We start from the raw sequence: 15,177 nt of genomic DNA, 5'->3' as shown, positions 1-15,177 counted from the left end.
CAGCCAGGGGCGGGGTGTAACATTGCGCACCACCTCTCTCCCCCGCCCCCTTGCGCAAATTCTGCCCAGCTCCCCCCCCCCCGCACGCAAATTCTGCACCCCCCCCGCGGGGTACATGTGCCCGGCACGGGCATGAGTGACCGAGCCCCTGTGCCGCGCGGGTTGCGCCCGGGTTTGCGCCGTGTGCCAGTGGAGGGCTGAATGGCGCCGCTGCCAATGGGCGTTAGGAGCGTGTGGGGGGAACGACGCCGCTGCCAGCCGCTTCTGCGCATGTGTGGCGTCCGTCAGCGGCGCCATCACAACTGCGCATGCGCGGCATGGCAGCGGGCGGGGAACAGCGGCCGTGGAACAGTTAGGCCGTTAGGAGCGGCGGCTATAGCCGCTGCATATGTCAGCAGCCGGGTGTGTGGGGGGAGTGTGGGTGTGGGGGTGGGGCGGCGATTAGGAGCGGCGTGACAGGGGACGTGTGAGCGGAGCGGCGTCCATTACGTGACGTCACTTCCATTTCACATTTCGCCCCCCATCTATCCAGTTTTGTCCCATCAGGACTAGGTGCCACGAAAGAAGATTCACTTCAAAAAAAAAGTATACAGTTTAGGCAGCACTACAGTACTTTTATACATTAGGCAAAAAAAGTCACATTGAAAGCAATGTTACTTTGAAAATTGTAATGCTGTTTACTTTGTACTAGTTTTGCAACTATTCGCTGTACATGAAGTCTTGAATACCAAAGTGGTATAAAAAAACTGATTTATATAAAATCCCATAGTATAACAAAGGAGAATTGGAGGATGAACTAGGTGACCAGGAAAAAAAAAATCATTGACGTTGTTTGAAAGTCACATATTTTTGTACTCACTAAATATTTCTCTACACAACTTTCAACGAAGACTGCTTATGACCCATCACCAGGAGAGAACAATGATCCATGGGCCTTACTTTGACATTATGGGCCATATTTACTGAGCAGTCCCCATTACACAAGATTCCTTCTAGAACAGCCAGGCACCTGCGTTCCAGCTGCAGGTGTCCAGTGACAGAACTCTTACTAAAAATGGGCCTATGTCTGAGAGATAAGACAACCTGTCAACATAGGCGAGTTGGACTGAGTTAACAGGTTAAGCATAAGTCATGTAATACTGTCTGCCCGATAAGTCATTCATACACTAATGAAACAGGCACTTTAAAAACTTGTTTTCTCGACATGGCGCGACGCTGAAGAAGAGGCTGAATAAACAAGTTAACAAAACATCTGCTATCCAACACTCAAGAAAACACAAATTCCTGCATGTGAGCCAGCACCTTTTTAATCAACATATTAGAACACCACCAATTTCATTCCTACGGTTAACCCCCAAAACCTGCTCTTTATCTCTACATTTACAGCTATATACTGCCCAGCCCTCACCTCACTATTTCTGTTTGCTCTCACCTTACTTCTGTCCAATTTGTACTTTTCCTTCTACTCTCCTCACTATCCTTCTAGCTCCATTTATAAATCTCCACCGCTTTCTTCTCATGAACTCCTCTCCTACCTGCATACACTTTTTACCTCTCCGCCATACATCCTACACTAAAAAAAACACACATTTACAAATCGTCCTCTCGCCTCCTTTCTTTCAATGCTTCTCCTTCTTGCTTTTGGGGATAGCTTTCTCAATCTGGGACCCTGTCTAATTTCTACCTGCTCCTGCCCTCTCCTCCCACTTTCTTCTTGCCCTCCTCGTGGTGCCAGCTCATACCAATCAACTGCCCACTCCATCCCCTCTCCCTTTCTCCTGTGAATTTCATTTCTATGCATGACCTTTTTCTTTGGAGATAGGCACATTTTTAGCTGACATTTTGCTATTAGTATGTTTCATTTCATAGTTTTAATACGAATAGAAACTTTTAGAACTCAGAGTTTTAATATTTCCTATATTAGTTACACTACACACAGAACCGTTAGTAACCTTTGTTTTAGCCCCGCTCAGGAATTGATATGCTGGAGTGTGGTGAACATGTAATACACCATAAAAGAGCTACCCACAACACGCATGTAAAACACACACAGGCTGCTCTGTTTTAAGTGTTGCCTTGTGAAATACAATTGCATACCTGGAATTCATGTTTGTGATTTAACAAAGACAATAACGTATATCCCACGCGGGACATTTAAAGATGGCGTGTCGGAGCAGGTGGTCTAGGACGTGCTGCGGTTCCACGCAGAACCATTACATCTGACTTGTTGGAGCAGGCGGTGTGGGAGCACGCATGGCGGGACATGTTGAAGCTTGCCATTTAAAGATGGTATCGAAGCGCATGCGGCCAAACGACGAGCAGCCAGGTACCCTGCAGCCAGGTGTCTCTGCGGCAACATGTGTGGGGCGGCCACATGTCCCATTCCGTTGCATACATGCACTCTTACCTTCTCTTCTGTTACAGGCAATTGGAAACGTAATGACCATACTACGCCATAACTAGCACATTACATTTCTTTGAGGTCCCTACCAGCCCATAAAATACACCATTTTTTCTTTAAAATTAATTGTGTGTGTAATTGACTACATTAATATCCATTATATTATATATAAGCCAAAAAGACATTGGCCCAGAAATACTAAGAGGTTTTCTGCCATAAGACCTTCTGGCGCTGAAAGACACCAAAAGACCATGGACATGAATGGGCTGTAAGATGGTGTTTTACAGCAGAAGGCTGCTTAAAAGAAATGACCCCATTATCTGTTCCCAGTTACATAAATTGGTGACCCCATTGACTGTTCCCAGTTACATAAATTGGATATTTCTAGTCAACAACCATATCTGCTAAATAGGAGTGTTCAATTAACATAGTTATCAACAATCCATAAGAAAACACCAGCAAACTGTGCTATACAGCTTCAGACTGCAAACTGCCCGTGCCTTGCTATCACGTGAGAGGCAATATCTGTTGCCATGCAATGCCTTACTAGTCTCTTAGGTATGGAAAGGGGGATGGAGGTAATGTAGGGTAATGGTTTGCCCATTACTAGCTGGCGACTTGGGCTAATATAGGGTTAATATCTTGGAAAATGTTTAGGTTATGAATAGTTGTCAAGTATTCCAGGTTGGTTTAGGTTATCCCACGTATATGCAAATATATGCCTATAATGGTTATCTGTAGCATTAAAATAAGGAAAATCTACACATTTGCATGCTCTGTTCTGATATATTTAACACACAATTTAAAATATGCATTATTACAAATTAGATTACAAATAAACAGTCCTATGTACTGTATGCAAGATACATGTGGCTCATATACATAAGTATGTAAAAAACTACTTTATAAATATCCTTACAGACTGCCCAAGCTACACTGTGGACAAAAAGAATACAGATAGAATAACTTATTACCCATACATCATTTTGTTACCATTTTGCGCGTTACATTTTTTTGGACAGACGATCTGCTTAACATCCTTACCAACAGAGCTATAAATAAAAACCTCTTTTAATGTTATTTGAGATTGCACTGATACGGTAGTCATTCTTCAGATGTATAGTTCAGTCAACGTTTACTGTGCCAATATATACATTGAACGTGTAACCGATCATCAAGTTCAAGACTTCTAGAAATGTAGAACTTAAATATACTTGCTTACTAACTCATTTTATAGCATGCAAGTTCCATATGCATATGGCAAGTAGATAACTACTTAGTCACAAGATACGACTATAAGCACTAAAGATCGAAGGTTAGTGCAGTACCACCAGAAACCTATTATGAAACAGCCCAGTTCTATAAAACTCATCTTAAACACCAACAAGGTGACCATTCTTTGTGATCAGCACATTTTAGAATTTTTAATGGTAATTTGATCCTACTTGATCTGCACTTTGCCCTTCTCTACGCTTCATAATGGAGCTTACATGGCGGGTGCTCTACAACAGAATCCAGAATTTAGGGTTACTATTTATAACATATCTAGATAGATGGTCAACTAATTTCAGAAAGTCCCCTAAAGTCATGTACAGTACAGCACTACCACTCTTGTATAAGTTGGCAGAATGCAAGATCACCATACAATCCACTTGGATTTTTTTTTTTACATACAGTAGGTTTGAAGCAGGGGCTTTCCGCAGCAGAACCTCATCCATTGCAACTTCTTAGATCTTTTGCAGTTTATAATGACTTTTCTGTTCAGACCACATTGCATGTGGCATGCACAAGGTGCGGCAGTCGAAACGTTGGTTTCCTTGGCTGGATTAAATATTCTTCGTGCAAAGTCCGTTAATTAGTTTAATTATACAGTTACAACTGAAATTATACCATAAAACTGAAAAACATTTCTAGTAAAAATGAAAATATTAAGACCAGTGTGTTACTATCTATTCTCACCGTATTCATGCATAAATAACATATATTCTGCAAGAATACATTTGCTAGATTTGCACATCTACTACACTTTAAAGATTTGATCTTCTCTGCTGCTTAATTCTAATTAAAATAACTATTCGGAGTCCAGTCAAAATGCCTGAAGATCATACACATTTGATAGTAAAGAAAATGACAGCTTGGAAAAATGTTTTATGTTTAGTGATATTGCACGCCATACAAAACAAGTTCTCATAACACACCTTTCATAGTTGGCATACCAGTTTGTCATGTGCAGTTAGTGACTCAAACAGCATGAAACCAAAGTGAAAAAAGTTAATCAACCATAAATGGAAAGAATTAGAAGTCTGATGCATCTAAGAGGAATTATTACACCTGTGAACCCACTATTCACTACCACCATAAACCTCCAGGCATATAACAAATGAAGGGATTCACATATAATGATGATTTATGTACCATAGGGAAGATAAACACCTCATGGACCACAATGCTTTAGGGGACAACAGACCGACCACCAATTCCTAATTAATAAATTGGCTTTATCACTACTTATTAACACTTCATTTAACTAAATATTGGCAACCATTCTATTGAAAAATCAATATTAATATGCAAATGTTTAGGCTTTAACAGGCAAGTGTCAACATGCCCAGATTGTAGGATTTGCAACAAGAGACTTAAACAAATTCTATGGGGAATTAACTTTTACCAATGTTTAAAAGCACAGGTTTATTAATTGAAAAGTAGACATTCAGTAAGAAAAAGACGTCAAAAGACATTGTAAGTCATTACATAACATAGAAATTAGTAAGGAGACACCACAAATCGTTGATGAATAACACAAGACCAAGGTCAATAGAATATAGCCTATCACAGTGTTTCTCAATCCTCTCCTGAGAGAGTCCCCGCCAAGATTTTAGTCATGATCAATGAATTACCAAGCACACATGAATACACATACAGGTAGTCCTCGCTATCCAACGTTTCACTTTACAACGAATGGCATATCCAACTCTTTACAACGCAACCCTAAGGGCCGTTTTTCGACGCTGGAATGCGTTATCCAACACTCACCGCCACTGATTAACATGGGACTCACTTTACAACGGTTTCACTATCCAACGCTGCTTCCAGAACGGATTCCGCTGGATAACCGAGGACTGGCTGTATCTGTAAATGTGCGACTGGTTGGTTATATCCAACAACATGACATGCATGTGGATCCCCAAAGAGAAGGCTAAGAAACACTGATCTATCACAGTCTGACGATTCGCTATTCCAGCAACATTATATAATGACTGATAATGTGCAACACTTTATGCAACAAATACAAAAATGCGGATTTATTAACTTTTGTAAGAAATACAAAATGTGTCCTTAACATTTTTCCTACTTATCTTCGAACTTATGCAAACATAACAGCAGTTTAATTTCTGAGGTATTATATTTATACGGTAAACAAAAACGTTCATAAATAAATGTAAAAAAAACAACAACAAAAAACAACCTAAGGCAATGTGCAATTATCTAAACAAGATTAAAAATAAAGCTTTTCTTTTATTAAAGGATCACAGGCAGCAACAGTATTCATTTGGAGTTTATGTATCGGGTTTATACAAAAATTTAAATGGTTTCAATACGGTTTCTATGTAGAAAGATAAATATGTTGAGGTGTCAAATGGCTATTCCAAATAATAATACTCTGCTCTGTTAACAGAAAAAGAAGAATGTACCTTATTATAGGGGGGCTCAACTCCACTCCTCAAGCCCCCCCCCCCCAACAGATCAGATGTTCAGGATATCGCAGCTTCAGCACAAGTGGCTCCGTCAAAAACTGAGCCTCTGATTGAGCCACCTGTGCTGAAGCAGGGACTAATTGAGCCCCCTGTGCTGAAGCTTGGAATGATTGAGCCACCTGTGCTGAAGCTGGGATATCCTGAAAACCTGACCTGTTGGGGGGGGGGGGGGGGGAGGGGGGAAGGAGAGGGGGTGCTTGAGGACCGGAGTTGAGCACCACTGCCTTATTAGAAAACTGGCCACTTTTCTATATGTGTATCTGGAGCTAATATCTTCCAGAGCCAGGGGACGAGGAGAGCATCACAGCACATTGGGCAGCGGCTAATGAGGCTTATTAAATAAAGCGCAACTACAATCCATTCATAATTATTCAAGTGAATGGTCGTTTGGATCTATAACGGCTTTCCCACTTTAGTGAATAAACCCCCTGTACATATTTGAGAAATTAAATTCACATACGTTTTTAATACATAATGTTCTTATTAATTCTCTCCGTACTCAAGGTCAGCCAGTGCAAAAATTAAGCAGTTTAAATTGCATCCAAAGAAAATGAAACAAGTAGCAGTCTGCAGACTTTCACATCGCAATAATATCAGTTCTTTACATTACTGTATGTCAGATTGCTGCAAAGGAACGGCTCAACTTCTTAGCACAACTGGGTGGCTGTAGGTTTGGTCTGATAGTAGTCAGTACATCCGGTCTTTAATTTCTAGGCGCCAATTGTGTGACCTACAATGAACGTACTGTACTTCAATTATGTGCAAGGACTGCTCAAGTCACAAACGAAATACACTTCTTGACTTGCACCTACAGTAATAAAACAAGTGGAAACGTCATACTGTTCATTTTCAGTTCAACCCTATTTAATGCTCATACATGACGACAGAAACATTGGGAAATCTTATTCATATTCATATTCAGTTATTTCCAGGCCTGACCATCCATTCTAAAGAGCATGTAAAGAGCCTCATTTACATGCAGACTAGGTTTCATTGAGATGCTGTAAAAATAAAAGCAATTCGAAGACAATACAGAGGGGAGACTTAAAGCTAAAACAAAAGTCTTCATATTAATGGTTGTGGAAAGACTGAGCTACTGATTGAGCCACCTGTGCTGAAGCAGGGATCTCCTTAAAATCTGCCCTGATGTTGGCCCTTGAGGAATGGAGTTGACCACCCCTGCTCTAGAATAAGCTCTCCATAGAAGGGCCGTCGATACATTTTGTATCAGTTTGCGTCCGTTTGTTCTTATTGGTGTCATTCTAGTTAATGTAACTACTATTCCCCCCTTTGTACCGCGCTGTGGAATATGTTCTAAGGTTCTACCCTTATTGTTCTTCTATTGGAACACACAAAAATAAATGAAAAATCCATGTGTATTAAAGGCAAAATGTTGGCACGGAGTTATTATTTTGTAGCAACTCACACTGAAATGTACCCGCGCCAGGCAGCGCCTACAGTATGTATTAATCGTAGTTCCGCCATTTTCAGGTATGTCTGCCTGTGACGACATGAGAGATCTATGGAGCTTATGGGAGGGGTTAGGGCGGAGTTATACTTGCATAATGGCGCAGGTCTATGCATTACAACATGTGCGGAATGCGCTCCTTTTCTTGGTGGTTTTCTGTGTTGGTTTTCTCCGTCACCTTAAAAGTGGCTTGTCTTTTTATCCGCAGAATACGAGCTCAGCGTGCGCTAACTTCTAAATCAGTACAAATGTCAAGTGTCAAACAGTAAAAAAAAAAAAAAAAAAAGGGGTAATTTTTCATGCAACTCCTGCAGTGCTCACACGCCTCTTCAGACACAGAGCCCTATGTATTTAACGTTTCCTCCATTCGATCAATGACAAGCATGTGTGGGTCTGTTCAATAGAAATTCAACTACAATCAAAGAGTTTAGTTATGTTACTGTGATGAATTAATATACTGTACCAAGATGAAATACAATAGGCCTCACGTAAGGGCAGCTAGAGCACACGGAGGATACAAATCCTGTTTGTTTGTGCTTCAGTTGCCGTGTTGGAGCAGAATATAACAACATTTCACCATAACACACAAGGTGGGACAATGACGCCTACTACCTGTGTGTATACAAATATATAGAACTGCAAAGAACAATAGGACAGCGGTGCTCATGGGACTTGTACAGAAGCAAAGTATATTGCATCAACGTTTCGATCAGGTCTTGAGAAAGGTCCTGGACAAGTCCGAAATATTGATGCAATAAACTGAGTGCCGTCCTATTGTTCTTTGCAGTTATCATCTGGTATTGAGCACCCAGGCAAGCAGATTCTGATGTTGGGGAGTGCTTCTGACGCTATAGATGTATTTTGTTAAATAAAACTCTAAAATTAGTCATAAGTTAATTGTTTTACATGATCATTAGTTGATTGTGAAACACATTTTGCCTATACAGTATATATACACATATTTGTGATTAATTGCAAGCTGTTAACACAAACATTTGTATTCTTGCTTTTGTCATTCAAGTTGTGCTATATAGCAGCACATGAAACACCTTTGAAATTCTCTAGAAATAAATAGTAGAAAATGAAAATATTAAATGTGTACTCTGGAAAGCCATTTTTTGACTTGAGAACATGTGATTCGGTTTAGAGTTCCTAAACTTTGTCTGTACCATCAATTATTGCAAAACATAATTAAAGCAGTTATTTAACCTGCAAATATTGCATTTTTACCACACCGGCTGATATACCTCAGTTTAACACCAAATATATTAAAACAGTAACTTTACATTAAAAAAAACAGTTGATTTTGTAGAGATAAATACATTGCTCCAGAAACCCTGAATTTATCTTGCAAAAATAAATCTCTAATGTCATTAAAACTCTTTTCTTTTACAAATTATATACATTCAACTCCAAAAAAAAAAAAGTCTTCCAATTCCTTGCAAAGAAAATCGAACATTGCATGGAATTCAACTGCAAGTGCAACCGATACATTATATTGTAATGCTTTAAAGTATTTCTAGTACTGTAGGTGTTTTAATTATGCTTTCAAACATGGTAACCATTTCACTCCCAGCTGGGCCTGCAATGCATTGCTCCACAATGTGTTGAAAATCCTCTGGCATCAAAATGGTTAAAGAAAGCTGGTAACATTTGGGCATTCTGATTGTTGAAGGCAAGTCCCATATTGCACGCTACACCTCCTGGAATAATCACAACTGCAATCCAGCAAAAGTCTATTATCACTAGTAGTAACACACCGATTTCCACGTCTCACCAATCCACCATATGACAAGATGCCTCTTACGCAGGAACCTACTGTAGGAACACCTAATACTGGGTACATTCAGAAAGTCCAGTGTCCTGTCTCCAATGGCAAGTACTGGAAACTTCAAGGTGACTAATGCTCCCTTACATCCAAACTGCGGAGTGGCAAATACCCTTACCTCGAAACTTAATAGGGCAATCTAATCATACATTTAAAAATATAAATATCTCCTAAACCAGAAGGTTTCCCAGAGCTCATTTGTGGCCCTCTGTCATGTGGAGAGTCCCCAGTTCAGGACTGGCAAGCCTAGGGTTAAACTGTAAGATCGAAAGTGGTGGGTGTTTGTGACCTTCAATATACAAACCGGTATCTTCATCGCACTGACAATCACAAATAGCACTTTTTCACTGGTAAATTAAAAGTATGGAAAATCTCAACCAGACTGAGATGTGTGGGATCCGGAGCGCAATGAAGATATCGGTTTGTCATCTACAATATACCTGTGGATTCTCCCCCAAAGCCTTCAGCACAGCACCGGATCAAAACGACATTAGAAGTGAGTGCCTCTACCCCCAGTGTTTAGTTTAACTTCAATATACACTCACATGTTATCATTTTCATGTGTACTATGAATCCGGCACTGCTCACTAGTGCTGGATGCTCATATTCTATAGCATATTTTTTTGGTTTTCCATCACAGCTTTTCAACTTTGGAAATGAGTTTCATTGAAAGGGCTTTTAAGTGTAATGGCATATTACTTGTACTGATATTAGTCAACAACTATCGCTTCAATTTAAAACAGTTAAAACAATCTTCTTACCATTATTGATTTTTATCTTTACTACCCCACATTGGCTTAAAGAAGCAGTCCCACTTAGGGCCAAAGCTAACTGATGGCAGTGATGTGTTTAAGAGATGAAATCTAGGTGACCAGTTTAAGTAATGTTATATAAGTATTAAACCTTCCATTTTCCCCTGGCATTCAGATACTTTGGAGGTCTTGTAATATTACCGTTTATAGAATCTCCTCTTCCACTAGAAAAGTAGTATATACAGTATATAAAGTATATATATATATATATATATATATATATATATATATATATATATATATATATATAACGGAAATAGCTGTGTTAGTCCAGTTGCGATAGTGCAGAATAAATGAGTTATTCAGTTTTAGGTGATACCTTTATTTGGACTAACAATTAATGTAATAGCACAAGCTTTCAAGAGTTCTCCTCTCTTCCTCAGGTCGGCAATACTGATTAACAAAGGAATCTATGGCTAAAACAGTGTTCTGAAGAGCAGGGGGAAAAAAACATGAAGGGTGACCCTTCCATGTCTTCAAACACTTTCTCACCCGATCTTATCTACAGTACATATCTGTTGATTTCCCCCCCTGCTCTTCCGAACACGGTTTTAGCCATAGATTCCTTTGTTAATCAGTACTGCCGACCTGAGGAAGAGAGAACTCTCGAAAGTTTGTCCTATGACATAAATTGGCGGTGTACAAATAACCGATGATAATAATGTACTGTAGGCAGTCAAACAACTGTGGCCAGGATAATTAAGCTACGATACGGGATATTGGAACTCGATCTGGAGTTCACAGCCATTGACTTGACTGGCAGAGAACGTGGGGTTGAGCTTTAATACCCCTCAGAGTGAATTAATAAGAATAATGTAAAGTCCACTTTACGGTTGACTTGACATTTTTAGGACATCAAGTACATTGATGAGCCTTCTACAATTTTGTGGTAAGTGGGAATGTCCCTTTAAGCCAATGTAACTTTGGGCCATAAATACACACTAATTCTATAGGTACGACCAACATACTACTGTAGTTTCAGTTGGTATGCAGATAAGTCCCCTGATGCATATTACATTAGTAATATGTTATTTGTCCATTATTTACAGTGATGTACAAAATAATAAGCAGAACACTATATTACAACTCATTATAAATATATTGGCTTTACTTTACATTAGTAAAGCACGTTAAATCGCTGAAAACTATAAGCAGTTTGTTGGCAACTATGCTTTTTTTTTGCCTACGATATTTTGTAGCTAAATAGCCAATGTCCTTATATCCTTATATCTTAACAGCGTTCTCTAAATACGGCAGTAAAGGTGTATGCCTACAAACAGTAATATTTACTGTAGAGTTAACTTAAACGTTCTATGAATAGTGTGGGCACCAAGAAAGGAGACATTGCATGTTGCAAGATTTCCTCATTCTATGTTTTCGCGACATTGTTTACCTGAACCCCTGTATGTATGAGGTTAGGGGAATACTCTGGAAATACATCTGTCCGCAGTCAGTCTCACACACTAAAAGACTGCTGAGTGATCAGCACTGCTGCTTTCAATGCTCAATAAGACGATAGTGAGTGGTGTATGAAAACAGTGCACTTCTCAAGTCCATAACTGCATCTTGCCTTCTTACTGTAGGCCAAAACCTTCTGCATTCGAAATAGCAATTGTCAACTTCTGCTTCAATTCTTTCTTCGTTTTGTAAGGAGGCAGACAGAGCTGGTTAAAACAAGTGTGTGCTATTGGCAACCTAGGGAAGAATAAATGCATTCATTAAACGTTCTTAAACATATGGAAATGAAATGCAATACTTTTAAGCATTATGTTACACTCGATTCTGAGGCACTGTTTCACTGCCTTGTTTCCCATTTAACCGCCTGCAGTAAATGTATGTATTGTTCAAAATAGCAGAAGCAATTACCAGTTGGTGGATGTTTCATTCTTGGAAATCTTGAAGTTTAAATCAGCCGTCCCTCCCACTGGTACTCGGTCACTTCCTGTGGCAAAGTGTAGTAATTTCTTTTGAAGTTCAAGGGGAAATCCAAGCACTACATCCCAAAAGTATCTGCAAATAGAGAAGGGGGGTTAACCTGATTAACTACATATTTGTTTTAGGTTATGCAGATTTTAGATTGTATATATGGAAAAGTGATAATACTGAACGATTTTTATTTTAGGTTATTTTAATGTGTCTGTGACAGGGTAAATAAAAGCCACCAGCTATATGCCTGGAAACCCTATGTCTAGTCTGCAGTGCAGCACTGACTAGGTTAACTACAGCTGGGAACCTCAGGACAATTAGTTGGAACTCAGCTGCCCAATCAAGGTGTGTTAAAACCCCAGGCTGTAGACACATGGAAGCTGGCTGTTGAGGAGAGAGGAGTAAGCTGCTGAAGAGGTTACTGATACAAGGTCTGATTAGCAAAGTAGTTGAATTGTGAACTGTCTGTCCCCTGCATAGAAAAAGGGTAGCTACCTTATATATATATCTGCTAAAGAGAAACTGTTTTATTTGGTTTGCTGAAGAAAAAGCCATTTTCTTTTGTTTGCTGATGAAAAGCTATTTTAGTTTTTGTGTGCTGTATATCTTTTAAGACTAAATAAATGAGCCTTGTCAAGAAACCCACGTGTGTAGTTGCATGTACCCTGCAACATATGGTGTCAAGAATTGAGAAGGATTTTTTCAAAAGGCTCCTGCAGTTAAAGGGCCACACACACACACACACACAAGAATGGAAGAACTTTTGAAAAACTTTCTGTGCGAGCAGACCAAACAGCAGGGACAGTTAATGCAGGAGCAGACCAAACAGCAGGGACAGTTAATGCAGGAGCAGGCCCGGCTGCAAGCGGAGAGAGATGAAAGACTACAAGCAGCACAGGATGAGCGGATTGCCAAGCTGCTGACCCAATTCCAAGGGTCTGCCAGTGCACAATTGGCAAGCAGACCCCCGATACTCCTGAGGAAAATGGCTCCGAACGAGGATCCAGAGGCTTTTTTACTGACATTTGAAAGAGTTGCCGAAGCTCAGGGTTGGGCTACAGATCACTGGGCAACTGCTTTGGCCCCGCTCCTCATAGGAGAAGCCCAGGCCTCATATCAGGGTCTCCCAGCAGATCAGGCAATGGACTACCGCCAAGTAAAAGCCGCCATACTGGATCGCTTAGGTCTGACCCCAGAGACCTACCGGCAGCAGTTCCGGAACATGAAGTACACCGCTAAGATGAGACCCCGGGTCGTCGCTCAGCAATTATTGGACTTGTGTACACGCTGGATACAACCCGAGGAGTGCACTAAGGAGGCAATTCTGGAGCAGGTGGTTTTGGAACAATTTCTACAAATAATACCCCCTTCCGCACGCTCGTGGGTAAAACGCCACACTGCTGAAACCCTAGCTTTGGCGGTCCGACTTGTGGAGAACTTCCTTGGGGCTGAGCAGCAGGCGAGTGTCCTGGACCCGACTCCACCGGCACTTGCGGACGCCCAAAGAGGGAGGTCGGATCAATGGGGAACCTACGGCCTGTCCATACGCAACCGCCAAGTCCAACGGAAGGAACAGTTGTTCCAGCAAGGACGGAGTCCAAATGCTGGTCCCCGCCGAGACCCTCATCTCCTTCCGGATGTCGGCTCGTCGCAAAATGAGAGGAACTTCCGAGGACATCGCCCACGGGACCCACCAGATGCCTGGTCTCCAGTAACCGGTCCAGCGGAGCGCTATCCACAGCCCCCTCCTGCGAGGGAACCATCTCCATGTTCCGCCTGTGGAGAACAAGGCCACCAGTATGTGGACTGTCCACAGATGGATTGCTCATTCAGCAGAACCGTCGCCTCGGCTTTTACTGGGGAAAATTACACGCCCTGGCTACTTCCAGCCCTGATTTGGGGAAAAAACGTCCAGGCCCATGTAGATTCGGGCTCTGGGAAAACTCTGGTCCTTCAGGAACTGTTACCGCCTAACGTGTGTTCTTTTGACTCCCCATGGAGCATAGAATGTATACATGGCGATGTAAAACGCTATCCGATGGCCAAAATCCGGCTACAGGTAAAAGGTCAGGAGGCTTACCTCGAAGTAGGAGTCGCTCCTTGGCTCCCTGCCCCCGTTGTGCTCGGTCGGGACTGGCCTTTCTTTTCGGACCTAATGGCCCCAGTCTTTCACGAGGAGCCTCCTTCTAGGGCTCATGAGAACCCTGGCAAACTGTTCCCCTTCTCGGCAGACCTTTTTCCCAGTAGACACCGGGTTCAAAAGACTCAGAAGCAAAGACGCTTGGACAAACAGGACTGGTTGCAGAAATCTGGGTCTCTAGGTGACCATTCTAGTAGTCAGAGGTCACAAGTGATGGCTGGGGATGGCCAAAGGGAGGGGGATATGGGCCCTGGAGATTTACCAGACCTATACCTCCCTGACTTTCGCCAGAAGCAAAGGGAAGACCAAGTCCTTGCTAGACAGTATGACAAGGTGGTGAAAATTGATGAACAGATTTGAGATGCACAGGGTGATGGTATTCCCCCATTTTGAGCTATCAAAGGATATCCTATATAGGGTGAATAGGCAGACACAAACAGGGGAGGTCACCAGACAGATATTGGTTCCCAAGGCGTTTGTTAAATCTGTGTTCACTGTAGCCCATACTGTCCCTTGGGGTGGTCACCTGGGCAGGGATAAAACATTGGACCGTATTTCATCCCGATTCTATTGTCCAGGGATGCATAGTGATATTGCTAAGCTATGTGCAGCATGTCCGGAGTGCCAGCTAACTAGTCCAAAAGGACAAAAACCAGCCCCTTTGGTTCCTCTACCCTTGGTGTCAGTTCCCTTTGAGAGGATTGGGGTAGACTTGGTAGGACCTCTAGAACCTTCTGCGAAAGGACACAGGTTTATCCTTGTAATAGTTGACTATGCAACAAGGTATCCTGAGGCGTTCCCCCTGAGAACAGCAACGGCGAAGCAAGTAGCCAACAAGTTGTTGGAA

General features: G+C 41.5%; 1 protein-coding gene across 4 annotated transcripts in view; it reads right to left on the bottom strand.

Annotated features, from left to right (window-relative positions):
* Window positions 1-5,074: 5,074 nt before the first annotated feature.
* Window positions 5,075-15,177, bottom strand: part of HECTD2 (HECT domain E3 ubiquitin protein ligase 2) — a 120,044-nt gene continuing 109,941 nt past the window's right edge. For 3 of the 4 annotated variants that reach the window (XM_075612860.1, XM_075612858.1, XM_075612859.1), the window contains exons 20-21: window positions 12,131-12,274; window positions 5,075-11,959 (exon numbers count right to left, since the gene is read on the bottom strand). In XM_075612860.1, the coding sequence (XP_075468975.1) occupies window positions 11,839-11,959; window positions 12,131-12,274 (265 nt within the window). In that variant the 3' untranslated portion in view covers window positions 5,075-11,838. Of the gene's footprint in view, window positions 11,960-12,130; window positions 12,275-15,177 lie in introns of those variants that run through there. The other variant, XM_075612861.1, reaches the window with a different exon arrangement.

This window comes from Ascaphus truei, chromosome 8, assembly GCF_040206685.1.
Source record: "Ascaphus truei isolate aAscTru1 chromosome 8, aAscTru1.hap1, whole genome shotgun sequence".
Taxonomy (NCBI): Eukaryota; Metazoa; Chordata; class Amphibia; order Anura; family Ascaphidae; genus Ascaphus; species Ascaphus truei.
This window is presented reverse-complemented; position numbering and strand designations above follow the sequence as displayed.